The sequence below is a fragment of the Electrona antarctica genome (genome assembly GCF_951216825.1).
Source record: "Electrona antarctica genome assembly, chromosome: 13".
NCBI lineage: Eukaryota > Metazoa > Chordata > Actinopteri > Myctophiformes > Myctophidae > Electrona > Electrona antarctica.
Genome location: NC_136794.1, coordinates 12681876 through 12696137, shown reverse-complemented (window position 1 = coordinate 12696137; position 14262 = coordinate 12681876). Strand labels below are relative to the sequence as shown.

The 14262-nt window shown below is 42.4% G+C and overlaps 1 protein-coding gene across 2 annotated transcripts; it reads left to right on the top strand.

The window, feature by feature from the left end:
• Positions 1–1027: 1027 nt before the first annotated feature.
• Positions 1028–13132, top strand: idh1 (isocitrate dehydrogenase (NADP(+)) 1). Of its 2 annotated transcripts, none has more exons than XM_079517981.1 (9): positions 1028–1177; positions 2885–3014; positions 5960–6251; positions 7736–7838; positions 9729–9906; positions 10020–10171; positions 10540–10680; positions 10842–11004; positions 11734–13132. In XM_079517981.1, exons 1-9 carry the CDS (start codon positions 1144–1146, stop codon positions 11825–11827), a joined length of 1287 nt encoding a protein of 428 aa, XP_079374107.1. In that variant the 5' UTR covers positions 1028–1143; the 3' UTR covers positions 11828–13132. The 2 variants fall into 2 exon arrangements, with proteins under 2 accessions (XP_079374107.1, XP_079374108.1); XM_079517982.1 differs by lacking the exon at positions 1028–1177 and adding an exon at positions 1477–1626.
• Positions 13133–14262: the final 1130 nt, after the last annotated feature.

The following is a 14262-nucleotide window of genomic DNA, read 5'->3' as shown; positions in this document are numbered from 1 at the left end:
GTAGGCCTATAGGCAATTTAAAGGTGTTTCAACCCACATCTGCGAATGCCTTTAACCCGTTGTTGGTGGAGATGATGAGGACAGATGCAAGTTTTGGTGCTGATGTTGCGCGGTGTGAAGCGTATGAGGCGCGGCAGCAAGAAGCTCCTCCTTGACTCTCTCTCTCTCTCTCGTCTCGTTGCTTGGGTTTCTTGGTTACTACAGAGAGCAGATGCCCGTCACGTGGTCCCTTCTGGGACGCTCTTTAGAGGCTGTGTTCCTCAGTGAGTGAAATTGGAATGTAACAAAAAACAGGCAGACCGGTGGAAGATGGTATGGGCTATATATATGGAATGGGTATCCATGAGTTTCACATGTAGTCCTACACACCTGCCATGTTGGGGACCAACACAGGTGTTTCAATGTGTCTGATTGGCGTAGAAGAACATTTAGTTCTATGCCAATCAGACACGTTGAAACACCTGTGTTGGTCCTCAACAAGGCAAGTGTAGGACTTATCCACTGTCCACAACTCCACAGTCCACATACAGTATCCTACTAGCCTGACAGATTGGCCAGCCAAAATTACTGTCAAATTCAATTTCAGGCAGGCTAACAGTCTTTGTTCTGGGTTTCCAATTTCCCATGACATTAAACGATGATGCTATTAGACTGTAGGGCAGGCTGCCAGGCTATTATATCTACAGTCAAAACGGTAATAACGAAATATTTATTTCGCAAACACGTCCCTATATATAGTTTGTTACATCATCATCACCAAACTTTTAAAATAAAAAAACAACTAAAGTTATTATTTGCCTAATTTCAGGGGGTAATACTAGGCACTATTCGATATGGAATCACTAGCAATGTTTGTGTGATAGTAGTGTCCCAAAACATGTTTCCCCTTGGTCTCTGATCGTCTAGTTCTAGTAACTAGTTAGTAGTCCAGCAGCCGTTCGTCCATCACAAAGGGGAGTTCTGCCATCATCTGGTTACTTTATGTATTACCAACTCCTTCCCTTCGCCTCCTTCTTCGGGATGTCACACACTCTGATAAGGCAGAAGGAGAAGTTGTCCTTCATTGATTGCACATGACAACACAACAACACAGTCCGAAGCGATTCCGAAACGTTGAAAGGCTTGACTGCGACCCCGGCTACGATGTTCTGTGCACCAGAAGGTCTACGATTCGGAGGTCAGTTTACTTAACTGTCTGTCGACCGTGTAGCGGTAGCCTGAGCCTCCCACTTAGACCTAGTACATACATGCCCCTGTTGTAGTAGTAAAGCAAACACATGAATTATCTGATCTGTAGATGATTAAACCAGCGGCAACTATCTTTTGTAAAACATCATGTTCTAAAGATTAGCATTGAGCTGCGCCAATCAGCGCAGCTCTTTCTATTGGCCCCGCCCATATACTCCCCTCCCCCAGAGTGTGCTCAGATCATTTGTCAATGGATTTCGGCCTCTCCTCTAATTGGTTAAGGCACTGTCAGTCACTGGGAGGTGGTTCACGGAAGCCGGGTCTACCGAATCACTTGAATCGCTATTTGCCGATTTGCGATCGCCGCTCGTTGCAGTCTAACAAGAGCTTCCTCAGCTGTGAGTGACCCGGTTCGTGTGGTGTAGGAAACATTCAAAGGTAGGCATCTGCAAAATACTGCCGACATCATGCGCATTGCTGAGGGAAATAAATAACGATTCCTGACACTGCACTTGACCATATCCTACCTGTCGATCGACCAAGCCGCCATTGTCCTGCTAAAGTAGCGAGCAAGAACATTTTTATGACATTCAAAACGCATACGTACAGTAAAATAGGCCGCATTACCTCAGAAAGATAAGATGCAGCAGAGCCTACTCCTCTGCCATTATGTGCATTATCATCTCTGTAATGGAGCGCCCTTCTCCTCCCAGAGAATCAGGGATGGACAATTGGACTTCATTTAGGGCGTCATCAAGCTAATTCTTGCATTTCTAAGTGTCATTGTTGTGTCTGTGTGTGATTTTTAAATTAATTATGTAAAACCATTTATAACTTTATTTGTGATGCTCTATAAGATATAAGCTCTGTAATACCCTCCCTGCCTGCCTGCTCATGAATGTGTCTTCTCTGTAGTCAGTCTCCTCCCCATCATGCGATCGTCAGTCAGCAGGCTCCACATACTCTATGCTCCACACAGCACTTATGTAATGTTGACAGATCTATGTTTGCTTAAAAAGTTGCTTCTATGGGCCTGGGCCATGGATCAGTGGTCCAGGCACCTTTGCTGGTAATCCAGTCTGGCAGTGTGCCGCGGGTTCGACTCCCGATCCCGACGGCCCTTGCATGTCCTCCCCCCATCTCTCTCCCCATTTCCTGTCAGCCTACTGTCCCTCCATAAAAAAAAAAGTTGCTTCTATGTAATGGCTATAGAAGTCTTAAATACTCTATGTTGGCATGTTTAAACTAAACCTATGAAATATAATTAAGATGTTTGACTTTTGACTTTGACTTTGTCATTTAGAGTTAACTACTAAATAATACTCTGTGTGAAATGCTGAGGTTAGAATAGTATAACGTTGTCCAGCCAGGTCTGGAAAATCACCTGAATGTACTGTAAAATGCTGACTTCTCCTTTTGGTTTCACTTGCTTTCATAGCCAAACTCTTTAGTTTGTCAGATTAATAAGAAGTAGGTCAATGCTGAGTCACTGACCTAATTCATTTGCAGGTGCTCTTTTGAATTAAGGCAATTAATTTTGTGCTGTATAGGCTTGTTTTCACTTACAGTATCATAACTTATACCCCATTCTCAGTTTCACATCCCCTGTCCCGTCCCCATCTTGTTGCACAAATTACTGTTTTGCCTATTTTTTCCCGCTCACTCTCTCTCTCTCCCTCCTTGTGCTGACAACCAGGTTCTAAGATGTCTCAGAAGATCAAGGCTGGCTCTGTGGTGGAGATGCAGGGAGATGAGATGACCCGGGTCATCTGGGAGCTCATTAAGGAAAAGCTCATCTTCCCCTACCTGGAGATGGACCTGCACAGGTAATGACACCTGTAGAGTGAACCACAGTGGCCTTTCGTGCATCTGGTGGTCATAGTAAATGGTGCATTTATATAACAACTTTATCCAAGGTGCTTTACATATGTGCATTTACTGCATTACATTACATTCACCCATTCACACACCGATGGCGGAGGAAACCATGCAAAGCACCAACCTGCACATCAGGAGCAATTAGGGGTTCAGTGTCTTGCTCAAGGACACTATACACTAACTCTGGTGGAGCCTGGTCTGTACCAGGGAAAGTATACCTGGTACAGATACCCCTTTGAAACAATAGGTACATGTATATTGTATAAATATGCCATATTGTTTACACAAACTTACTGTAAACTGCCATGAACATATCTTGGCTGTAAACTACAGTTACATTCCCCAACTAAAAATGCACTTCCAAACATGCATCATTATTTTATTTGCACTGCATGCTTTCTGTGTCTACTTTCATAATGTGCAGAAGGATCAATGGGCTCGGCTTAGTTAGTTAGGTAACCATATACTACGTGGGCCCCAGGTGAACTCGCCTGTCTGCGCCCTGGCTTGCTGGGATTTCACGTTCAACCTGTTTCCGCGGCTTTCTATACCAGAGTGACCTCCTCTCCTCCACGATTGTCTGATGTGCAGTGCCTGCTGTAATAGCTATGTAGGTGTAGGTTGTAATTACACAAGCGGTAGTGTTGGCCTTGGTACTGTACTAGCTAGTAGCTACAATATGCTCCTTTGACCCATCTATTTGGATGGCATGTTTTATCTTTTTTTCACTGTGGCAGTTACAGTGTTGTGCAATAGGCTGTTAATGTTATTTTATTAACTTGTGATTGTAAATACACTGTACAGATTCGGTGCAGGCTTTAGTTCTGACATAATATTTGTCCGACAACGACAAGCTACCTAAACCCTAACCATAACCACAAGCATGGAGCAGCGCATGTTTGCCAACCTTAACGCATGTTCGCCAACCTTAACGCATGTTCGCCAACCTTAATCCGATCGTTTTCGGCATGTCGGTCCTACGGTATGTCGGATAAGCGTGCCCACCCCTACAGATTTGCAGTTGTATCACAACAACACATGTACTTTATTATTATTATTTAAGCCACTGTATCCCAATAATAACCTTGCACTTGCATAATACATTAACTAAAGCCCTTATTGATTGTGTTGGTGACGGTGTAATATAAAATAAAACCCACTTGCCTTTTCCCCATTTATTTTATTTTAATAATGGGCCATATCTATGTGTAAAAGTTTTTGAGTGAGTTGAACTTCATTGATCTGCCCTTATGTCATTATGTATTAGACCTTCAGGCTGTATACAGATAGCCAAAGAACTGGACTTGTGTTTCTCTATATGGAAAACCCCAGTGGAATGATCTGTCAGCACAAAACCAAATGGATTAATAGCATTTAGTTTTGTGAAGTAGATTTATGATGCAGAGTAGATTGATTTAGACTAGAGTCATGTCGACAGTTAAATCAGGAAAGGGTTAACTTCCTTTATCAGTATCCATAGAATGAACCCATAGAAGGTTCAACATTTTTGATTGTTTCTGATGTCACGTCATAAAGGTTAATAATTAATCTTCTTCCAATGGTGTTGGTTTTCAGATGTTGTAATAATTTCTCAGATCGTGTTAAAATTACGTCATAAGATATTTCACAAGAAAATTGATCGTAATTCATGAATTCTGCAACATGTCAGTGTTCTTTCCTATAAGGCTATAAGCCAAGTTGTCTGCAACACCAAGGAATCCATTCCTCTGCAGAGGGGGGTGTGAGGTGAAAGGTCAACCACATGCCACTTAATGCAAACAGAGGAATGTCCTTTCAGTTCTCATCAAAGCCACCACTGAACACGAACAGAACCTATTCTCAGATATATTTCATCTTCCTGTCTCTGAGTTCTAGCTTTGTGTGTCCAGGTCAATTTAGTCATCCTGCTGTGGCGTGGCAGTGGCATACGGGGAAGGAAGTAGGTGAAAGGTTGAGTGTGTTTCTTGACAATGCCAAGCCAAGGGTTGCAGTTGCACTAGAGAGCACAGTCAGCATACCTAAGATTAAATGATGTATGGTCTATGCCTTTATTTAGGTATTCCTGCACATGCTACAGTATGTGGCCAGGTTGGTATGTCACCTGAACGTGATGTAACCATTTTCCTCAGGCATGCACATGGCGATACCTGAGAGCTACATTTCCAGTTCCAGTTTCCAGTATAATTTAAAATGTTTCCGTGTGTGTGTGGACTCCCTTTTTGTCATGTATTGCCAAAAGTGACATGACAAAGTGGCATTGTACTTGACAGAACACCAATAACTACAGCACAGTCTTACACACACACACAGTCACACAGTCACACACACACACGATCTACACTATTTACATCTTGCATCACTCATTTAGGTTGATAGCATGTACATTTGCCCATCTACTATTGTAGATTGTATATACAGTGACAGGCGTTTCCTCTGCTATGGTAGGTGGCTCAGCAGTAGTAGGGGACTTCAGTGAAGTGTGTATAATTACTGCCCTTCTTAGAACAGAGTGTCTTTGTTTATGGCGTCCCACACGTCCACTGTTGAGTTTGCTAATGGTCTCTCTAAGCTCTCTCTCTCTCTAATCCCAACCCCCACCCCTTTCTCTTTACTTTTCCTTCTTCTGTGTCTTTTCTTATGCCTGATTTATACTTGGTACACGTTGTGAGCTTGTAGATCGGCTATCTCCGGTGCCCGGCACCGGCTCGCAACTAAGTATTCACTGTCTCTTTAAGTATGGCTGTAGCCTGTCTCACTCCACCTTGCTCAATTTTACACACGCACAAGCACACAGTGCTGGATCACATCTTAAATGACATGACTAATAGTAATAACACACAGTGGCTCAAACAGTGACCCACATTTTAATGAAACCCTGTCCTTCTGTGCGCAGCTATGACCTGGGCATGGAGAACCGCGACGCCACCGACGACAGCGTGACGGTGGAGGCGGCGGAGGCCGTGCGTCGGCACAACGTGGGCATCAAGTGCGCCACCATCACGCCGGACGAGAATCGCGTGGAGGAGTTCAAGCTGAAGCAGATGTGGCGCTCGCCGAACGGCACCATCCGTAACATCCTGGGCGGCACCGTGTTCCGGGAGGCCATCATCTGCAAGAATATCCCCCGCCTGGTGCCCGGCTGGATCAAACCCATCATCATCGGCAGACACGCCCATGGAGACCAGGTCAGTATGGTCAAGTCAAGTGGCAGCTTCATACTAGACCAGTGTGTTTAACCCATTCTGACCTGAGATCAGATTCTTTTCAGTTTTCTGAAAAAGCTATGTTTCTATGTCAGTCGTTCTTCGATTTTTCAAAAATAGCAGACCTACAAGCTCATAGCGCGCCACTCGGTGGCGCGCTATGAGCTTGTAGATCTGCTATTTTTCAATAGCTAAAGCATAACATAATGCTAACACCAAAAGGGGGTCAGGGATTCAGTTTATATCGACGCTGTCGGGCAGCGGCGCGGCATGACGGTGTCATGCAAAAGTAACTAAAATAGACCATCTACAAGCTCACAATGCATTTTATCTTGAACATTAAACATGTTTTGCTTTAATGATGACGTGCCCAAAACAGGGAGAGGAGGTTGAAAGTGGTTAAGGCTGGGGTTTATAAATGTGTAACCAATGAAAAGTATTCTGAAAAAGAGCTTCTGATTAAATAATAACTACGTTGGATGCATTTTCCATTTCCTGAAACATACATATAGTCAAAATATCTTAATATGTAATATTTTTAAAAGATGCATCATTAGCTGAGCGCACAAATGGAGGTTCTCAAACAATTTCATATCAAACCCACATTATATGTATTTGGCCATCTGAAAATATGTTGTACTAAGTAAGGACCCCATACAAGAGTTTGTGAATATAGACTATTTACAAGCTTGCCGTACAATGAGCCACGGCGTGTTTGGGAGCATGTTTGTAAATATATGGCTATTTTTTTTTCTTCAAATCATGCTGGGGACATGACCCCACTTTGAGAACCACTGTCCCTAAGGCCACTCGGGTTATAACGAGAGAGTCACTGATTACATTTCATAAGCTGCCCTTTGGTTATGTGGAAATACTGGTTGTGACAGTGAGTTGGAAAAGACACAATGTCACTGAGCAACGTTAATTGTATACTAGCCCTTGGCACTCTGGCCAAGTCAATAGTTCTCAAATCATAGGAGAACAATCCAGGTGAACAATCATTTTACTGTTGATTATGTAAGAAAGAAATGCTCCAGTCTCATGCAGTTTGTATGCTACTTTGCTAACATTGATATGTTTCGTAAGAGATTTCTGAGGTCCCCCATGGCACTGTCATTTAACATCTGTATGTGTACATACAGTGCACAGGTTATAACATAAGAAAGTGGGGAAAGCTGACTGCATTCAGCCAGTCTGCTTTCTCTGTGAATATCACAACTCGTTTGAACGCTCTACCTGACATCATGAAGAGTTGCAGTTCCATCACTACTTTTAAAAGCAAATTAAGAATTCTGCTAAAAGCTATTCAACATTGACTACGTTTGATCTCATGGTCTCCTCATGTATACCAATAATCTTGCTTTTAATTGACAATTGATTGTTATGCTGTTGGCCTGGTAGATGATAGGTAGTAAAGCTCATTTTTCTTGTGGCATCTGATGTCTTTCTCTATGTGATTCTCACAGTACAAAGCCACAGACTTTGTGGTGCCTGGACCAGGGAAAGTGGAGATGACTTACACACCCACTACGGGAGAGCCCCTCAAGTTTGTCATCTACGAGTTTGAGGGTAAGAACATCTCAAATAATTTATAACAATCTGAATGGTCTGCTAACCCCTCCCATCGCCTGGGAGGCGTTGATTACTTCCCATCACCTGGCAGGTGTTCTGGGGCGCTGATATGGGGTGGTGTTAGCATAATAAATGATGCTTGCAATGCTTATACATAAGGAGCTACTGTGCATGTGTGTGAACTGCGCAGTGGAAATGGATTGTCATAGATTGATTCCTTCAAGTATAGGCTACAGTCTCCTCGTAGAGCCTTTCAATCGACTGGTAATGTTTTATGGGACCGGCTTCATGTATCCAATATCCATGCTTGTGACACCGTGGCTCCACACGCACGGTTCAATGACGCCACCCCGTCCCCACAGTGAACTAATGGACGGCTGAATGTTTCGCATCGCACAGGTCACATTATTTTCATTGAATTATTCATAATCTGTGAATCGCTCTCTCGCGATGGATCTTGCCAAGATGGTGCGACTAGGGAGGACGAGCATAAAGGACAGGTGGGCATACTGCATCTGGTGGCTACAGGAATCTGTGTGTATATGACGGAGACAAAAGAGCTCTTTACAGCAACCTCTTAACCCATTTTGACCTGAGATCAGATTCTAAAAATGTCTTCTACATCCTGACAGTTTTCTGAAAAAGCTATGTTTCTGTGTCGTTCTTCGATTTTTCAAAAATAGCAGACCTACAAGCTCGTAGCGCGCCACTCGGTGGCGCGCTATGAGCTTGTAGATCTGCTATTTTTCAATCGCTAAATCATAACATAATGCTAACACCAACAGGGATTCCCGCCCAAAATGGGTTAATTTAATATCAAAAAGCCTTATGTACCTGTACACATGTTGTAACAGTAAAGAAACCTTTAACCTTGGCTTGAACATCAATCAGCGAGTGCAAGCAAACCACGGTAGCGTGCAAGTCTTGCATCAGCGCACAAGTCAATGATGCATGCTGTAGCTACTGCAGACCGGCACCACAGACAACCTTTTAAAAGTGTATAATTCTCTGTTTAAAATGTCAACAGGACAGTATGAAATATCTTCGTTATCGCTGCCTCCTTCCTCATAAACAAACACTCAGACAAATTGAAAAGGCTGATAAGTTACCATTGGCTCCATGGATCTGTTTGCACTGCATTCATCTGTATAAGCCAGACAGGGCTGTCTTTTTGTTTGTGAGTGATGACTGAGTATGCATCCTTTATTTGCATAAAAGATGTAGTGTCTGCATAGAGGGAGAATGAGCAATCCAGTTGAATTGGACATTGGATATGAATGGACTTGATTGATGCAATAGTAGAATTGATTACTATTTTTGTCTTTCAATAATGTATGAGTATCTTCTCCTTACACGTTCTTTTTTTATTATTTATTTAAAAGATTTTTTTTACCATTTCTGCCTTACTTTGATAGGATTGGGATAGATGGGGGAGTGAGAGGGGATGATATGCATAGTGCCTCGGGTCGGAAGGACTGTAGCCTTATTTAGTTATGTGGTATGCACTCTTACTCGTTGAACCAGCAGGGCATCCTCCCCCTTCTGGTTGGCAGAAACTTGACACTGCTCACTGCTCAAATATCCAAAAGATTTAGATTTTTTGCCTATAATGACATGCCAAGAATACAGGATTAAAGTGTTAAAACAGCAACACCATCAAGACACTTTTTTATTTCCATAAACGCTTGAAACCCACCCAAAAAAGCACTGCTCACATTCTTCTTTATTAATGTGCGTGGAGGTTTGTGCGTGACTGTTCTCGCCAAACCTAGCCACAGCTAATTATTAACATGTATATTTATTTACCTTTTTATAGCATTAAATTAATATTAATTTGTGGATTCAAATAAAAAACATTTGTCTGTCTGTCTCTGTCTCTCTCTCCAGGAACGGGTGGTGTAGCCATGGGTATGTACAACACAGACGTGTCCATCAGGGACTTTGCCCACAGCTCCTTACAGATGGGCCTGACCAAAGGCTGGCCAATGTACCTCAGCACCAAGAACACAATCCTAAAGAAATACGACGGGAGATTCAAGGACATCTTCCAGGAGATCTATGAGAAGTAAAGGCTTTGGGACACAACTTATAAATACTACATGTGCTTTTTCACTGTCACACACATGCCCTCTTTTCAAATTAGTTTACTGATTCTGTCTCTCTCTCTCTCTCCCTCAGGGAGTACCGTAAACAATATGAGGCCAAAGGAATCTGGTATGAGCACCGTCTTATTGATGACATGGTGGCCCAGGCCATGAAGTCAGAGGGAGGCTTCATCTGGGCCTGCAAAAACTACGACGGAGATGTCCAGTCTGACTCTGTAGCACAGGGTGGGTGTAAACCATTATGAAACGGCAACTATCAATTAGTTCCTTGGCAATGATTCTATTGAGTACTTGATTAATAAACTCAATTCATATCAATTAAAAAAGACCTTAGGACGCCTATACACGTCCTTAGCACCCTGTGGTTTTGATTCTCATGACGTGTATACACGTCCAAGGCATAATTTGTGTTAACTTTGTTGCACAACAGCGTTGGGCACTAATAGTCAAAATAGCCAATCTAAAAGCTCACAACAGTTGTATAGACATACAGTATGAACACAGACTATAAACAGACTATAAACTGTTTGTAGATTGTGTTTGCACTTTTGCACTTTGTTTCATTTGTTGAGTAAAGTCTGTCTCTTTTGCAGGCTATGGTTCCCTGGGCATGATGACCAGTGTGCTCCTCTGTCCTGATGGGAAAACGGTGGAGTCCGAGGCAGCCCACGGCACAGTGACTCGTCACTACAGAATGCACCAGCAGGGAAAGGAGACCTCAACCAATCCCATCGGTAAGACCATTAGACATCTTGACCCCAGAAGACCGTACTTGTAGTATCCACCCCCTGATCTAATTCAAAACAAAAGAGAGATGGGAACAAAAACCTCCTTTGTTGTGTGTGTGTGTGTGTGTGTGTGTGTGTGTGTGTGTGTGTGTGTGTGCGTTTCATAGCTTCTATCTTCGCATGGACACGGGGCCTGCTCCACCGGGCAAAGCTGGACAACAATGCAGAGCTGCGTGTGTTTGCTGAGGCACTGGAGGCCGTTTGCATTGAAACCATAGAGGCTGGTTTCATGACCAAGGACCTCGCTATCTGCGTCAAGGGCATGGCCAAGTTAGTACCTACTACTGCAAACACACTGCATTTAATTTATCTATGTTCATGTTTTCTGTGGTGTATACTTGGTAGTATATTTTAATACATATTTGCCAGTTATGTATTACTATGTTTGAGTGGCGCGACAGAATTTGAGTACTACTACTCATCCAACAGCCAACTGCATGGGCGATGTTACAAGCATAATTTTACCAGCTTTACCATGGTTTATAATAATGCAGTAATTAGAATTAGCATCATCTGCTGGACACTGTGTGCAAGTGCCCCTCAAATGTATGTTCTTAAAACACAGATCATGTTGATCATTAAATCTCTTGATTTGGGCTGGCATTCAACATTATTCAGCAACGGCACTTCAGAATGTGCCTACCTAATGTTGATTGCTTTGTAAGCCATGTACAGTTTATGATAAAGGGATTGATAATTTAGGCATTTGGGTAGACTCTTAATCCAGATATACTGTAACATTGTTCCTATTTCTTTGAATATCATGTTGTTGTAGATGGATATAATTCATATTTAATAATCAAATTTCATCTCATAATCCACTGAGTTGACTATGAAACGCCTATGGAATTATGACAATTATCAAACACGGCGACATTGAGTTAAAGGGCTGCATGTCTGCTGTACTATCTCCATCTGGACCTTTACACATCCGTACTAGATGTATATGCAGTCCTCTCACATGTTATCCTCTACTCTCTTCCTCCCTCCTGTTTTCAGTTTGAAGCGTGCAGACTACCTAAACACCTTTGAGTTCCTGGACAAGCTGGCAGAGAACCTCAAGATCAAGATGGCCAGTCAGCCCAAGCTGTGATCTAACCATCTACAGTAGTCTCTCTAGTACTAAAATGCACACAGCTACTCCTGCAAACAGAAACACATGGCATGCACGCATATACAAACTGGAACTACTATGGGCCCCCAACCAACATCGAATTACAGATAAGCGTGTTTGTGACTCCAGGAGCTGCTCGGACTGAAACTAAACCATTCCCAAATGGGGGTCCTATAAAGCAGGGTGCCTTGTCTACAGGAGAGGGGGTGATGGAGGCCTCTGATCAATGTGGCCCAGCACCTTCCTCTCCATGAATCACTCAACCCTTGTACACAGAAAGCCATACTTGTGACAGTCAAATGGCAACACCGGGCAGATAGCTCCACGAACCACTGATGGCCACTGATCTTGTTTACCTGAATTGCACTAGGTCCCCGGAAGCAAGTGTGCGCTGTTCTTTTTTTTAACATGTTGTCAGTATTTCATTAGTGAGCAGCGCTAGACAACGGGGACAGTCCTGCCACAACATTGAGAGTGTTCCTTTATGCGTGTTGCCTTATTTGTTTCGTGTAATGTCATCTGTGCATTTTTATTCGCCCCCTACTTTTTCTCTAAAGCTCCTTTTTCTGGACCACTGGAAATGCCCACAATTATTCGGCGATGACAGTGTCATAGTTAGAGTGGCCATACAGGAACACCTATGGTCTCACTAATCAAGAGAGAAGAATGTTTATCTGATCTGGTACTGTACTGAGCTGAGCGGCAGGCAAAATTACATGAGATATTCAATCCTAAATGTAACTCATGGACTGTTAGAGAATAAGGGCTCCATTTTCGTCAGAGCTAAACCCCTTATCCCTAAACTTCTTTGCCTTTTTTTTACTATTTTGCAAAACATTTTTGAATAGTTCAACCAGCCAATCTACATTGATACGTTGTGAGCTTGTTGACTGGCCATTTTAACTATTCAAAAATGTTTAGCAAAATAGTAAAAAAAAAGTCAAAGAAGTTTAGGGATAAGGGGTTTAGCGGCGATGAAAATGGAGCCCCCTATGCTCACTTACTGTGTATCCAGCAGAGAGGTTAGCTATTCTACTCAACATGTTTTTTTTATCCTCACCACAATTTACCACAATTAACACAAACCTTTTTTGAGATTTTGTATTCTGGATGTGCTTGTGGGACTAAAATTGTAATTTTTGTGCCTGTGTTTCTATAAACGGTGTGCCAATTACACACATCCTGTAAATGCAAAATCCATGTTGGGTCAGATGGTTATCCACAATCTGTTGCTTTAGTTGTGATGTCATATCAACTCAATAAAGAGTTTTTGGAGAAAAAATGTATCTATACTGTATAGCCTATTATTACCCCAATATGAATCATTATTGTTATATTGTATTTTGTCTGCATTTGTTTTTTGCAGGGTTGATAAATCATCTCAAGGGTAGTTTATAATAGTTATAGTTATTATTCTATACATATGGCTTCATAGACCAGTGATAACTAAAATGGCCTGTGATAATACAGTACTAATATCCCACTTCCCATTGTTTTAGTATGGTGAATGGTGTGCATGTCTACAGCTCTTATTATAGCCTACCAAATGATCTTTTGTAGTTCTAGTTTCATTATTATGCCACTGCCAACAACAGAGATGATCATCCTTCATCACACATCAAATTATGCAGTTTCACTTTCTGACAGACCGATCCAGCTGAACCGAGTTAGTGAACTAACCTGTCATGTTTTCCCCCATGCAGTAGAGTAGATAATGATAGTTACAAAGTTCACATAAGTATCGATGAGTGCAAATCGCGAGATTATGTCTTGTTGGCTGTTGCTGCTTCCATATAGTGCCATATAGTTCAGTAGGTGGAGTACAGTACACACCAATAAAAACTACATTGGCTCATCAGCATAACTCCTGACAACTCGCCAGACAATCTGCCAAGAATATCCTTCACAGAAGACGAACGAGGTGGTGTTCTGACATCAGTCCAGTTTCTTCAAGTGTCAAGACTATCACCTGGTTGCAAGCCTGTTGGATCATTCATGGAGCCTAATTACAATGAACCAAGATATCGGAATAACGACGAGAGAACCTCCGGTAGAAATAGATCTGGTCAAGATGACCATTCCAACGGAAAGGTTAATGATAATGCAAACGCTGCTGCAACATCAACGGCTCAAGAAACTTCTCAAACGTGAGTTTTGTGTGTGTGTGTGTGTGTGTGTGTGTGTGTGTGTGTGTGTGTGTGTGTGTGTGTATTACTATAAACAAATGTTTAGATAACGTATTCAAGAGCGTAATAACTTGATTATTAAATACATGTAATACGTATGAAGGTAGCCATATGGTTCATATGGCGGAACTGCAACCTGTTTTAAGCACTTGACAAAACGTTCAGATTTCATATATAAAGTGCTGCTCGCAGCTCGCCCCATGGCCACGGCTGTCACAATTCTTCTCG

What these genes read in the sequence shown, in the direction of transcription:
- idh1 (XM_079517981.1), top strand. Translation starts at nt 1,144, where the DNA reads ATGTTCTGTGCACCAGAAGGTCTACGATTCGGAG. An exon ending in TTCCAGGAGATCTATGAGAA is followed by an intron (nt 9,907 to 10,019) that starts GTAAAGGCTTTG and finishes TCTCTCCCTCAG; the next exon opens with GGAGTACCGTAAACAATATG. An exon ending in GACCTCAACCAATCCCATCG is followed by an intron (nt 10,681 to 10,841) that starts GTAAGACCATTA and finishes TGCGTTTCATAG; the next exon opens with CTTCTATCTTCGCATGGACA.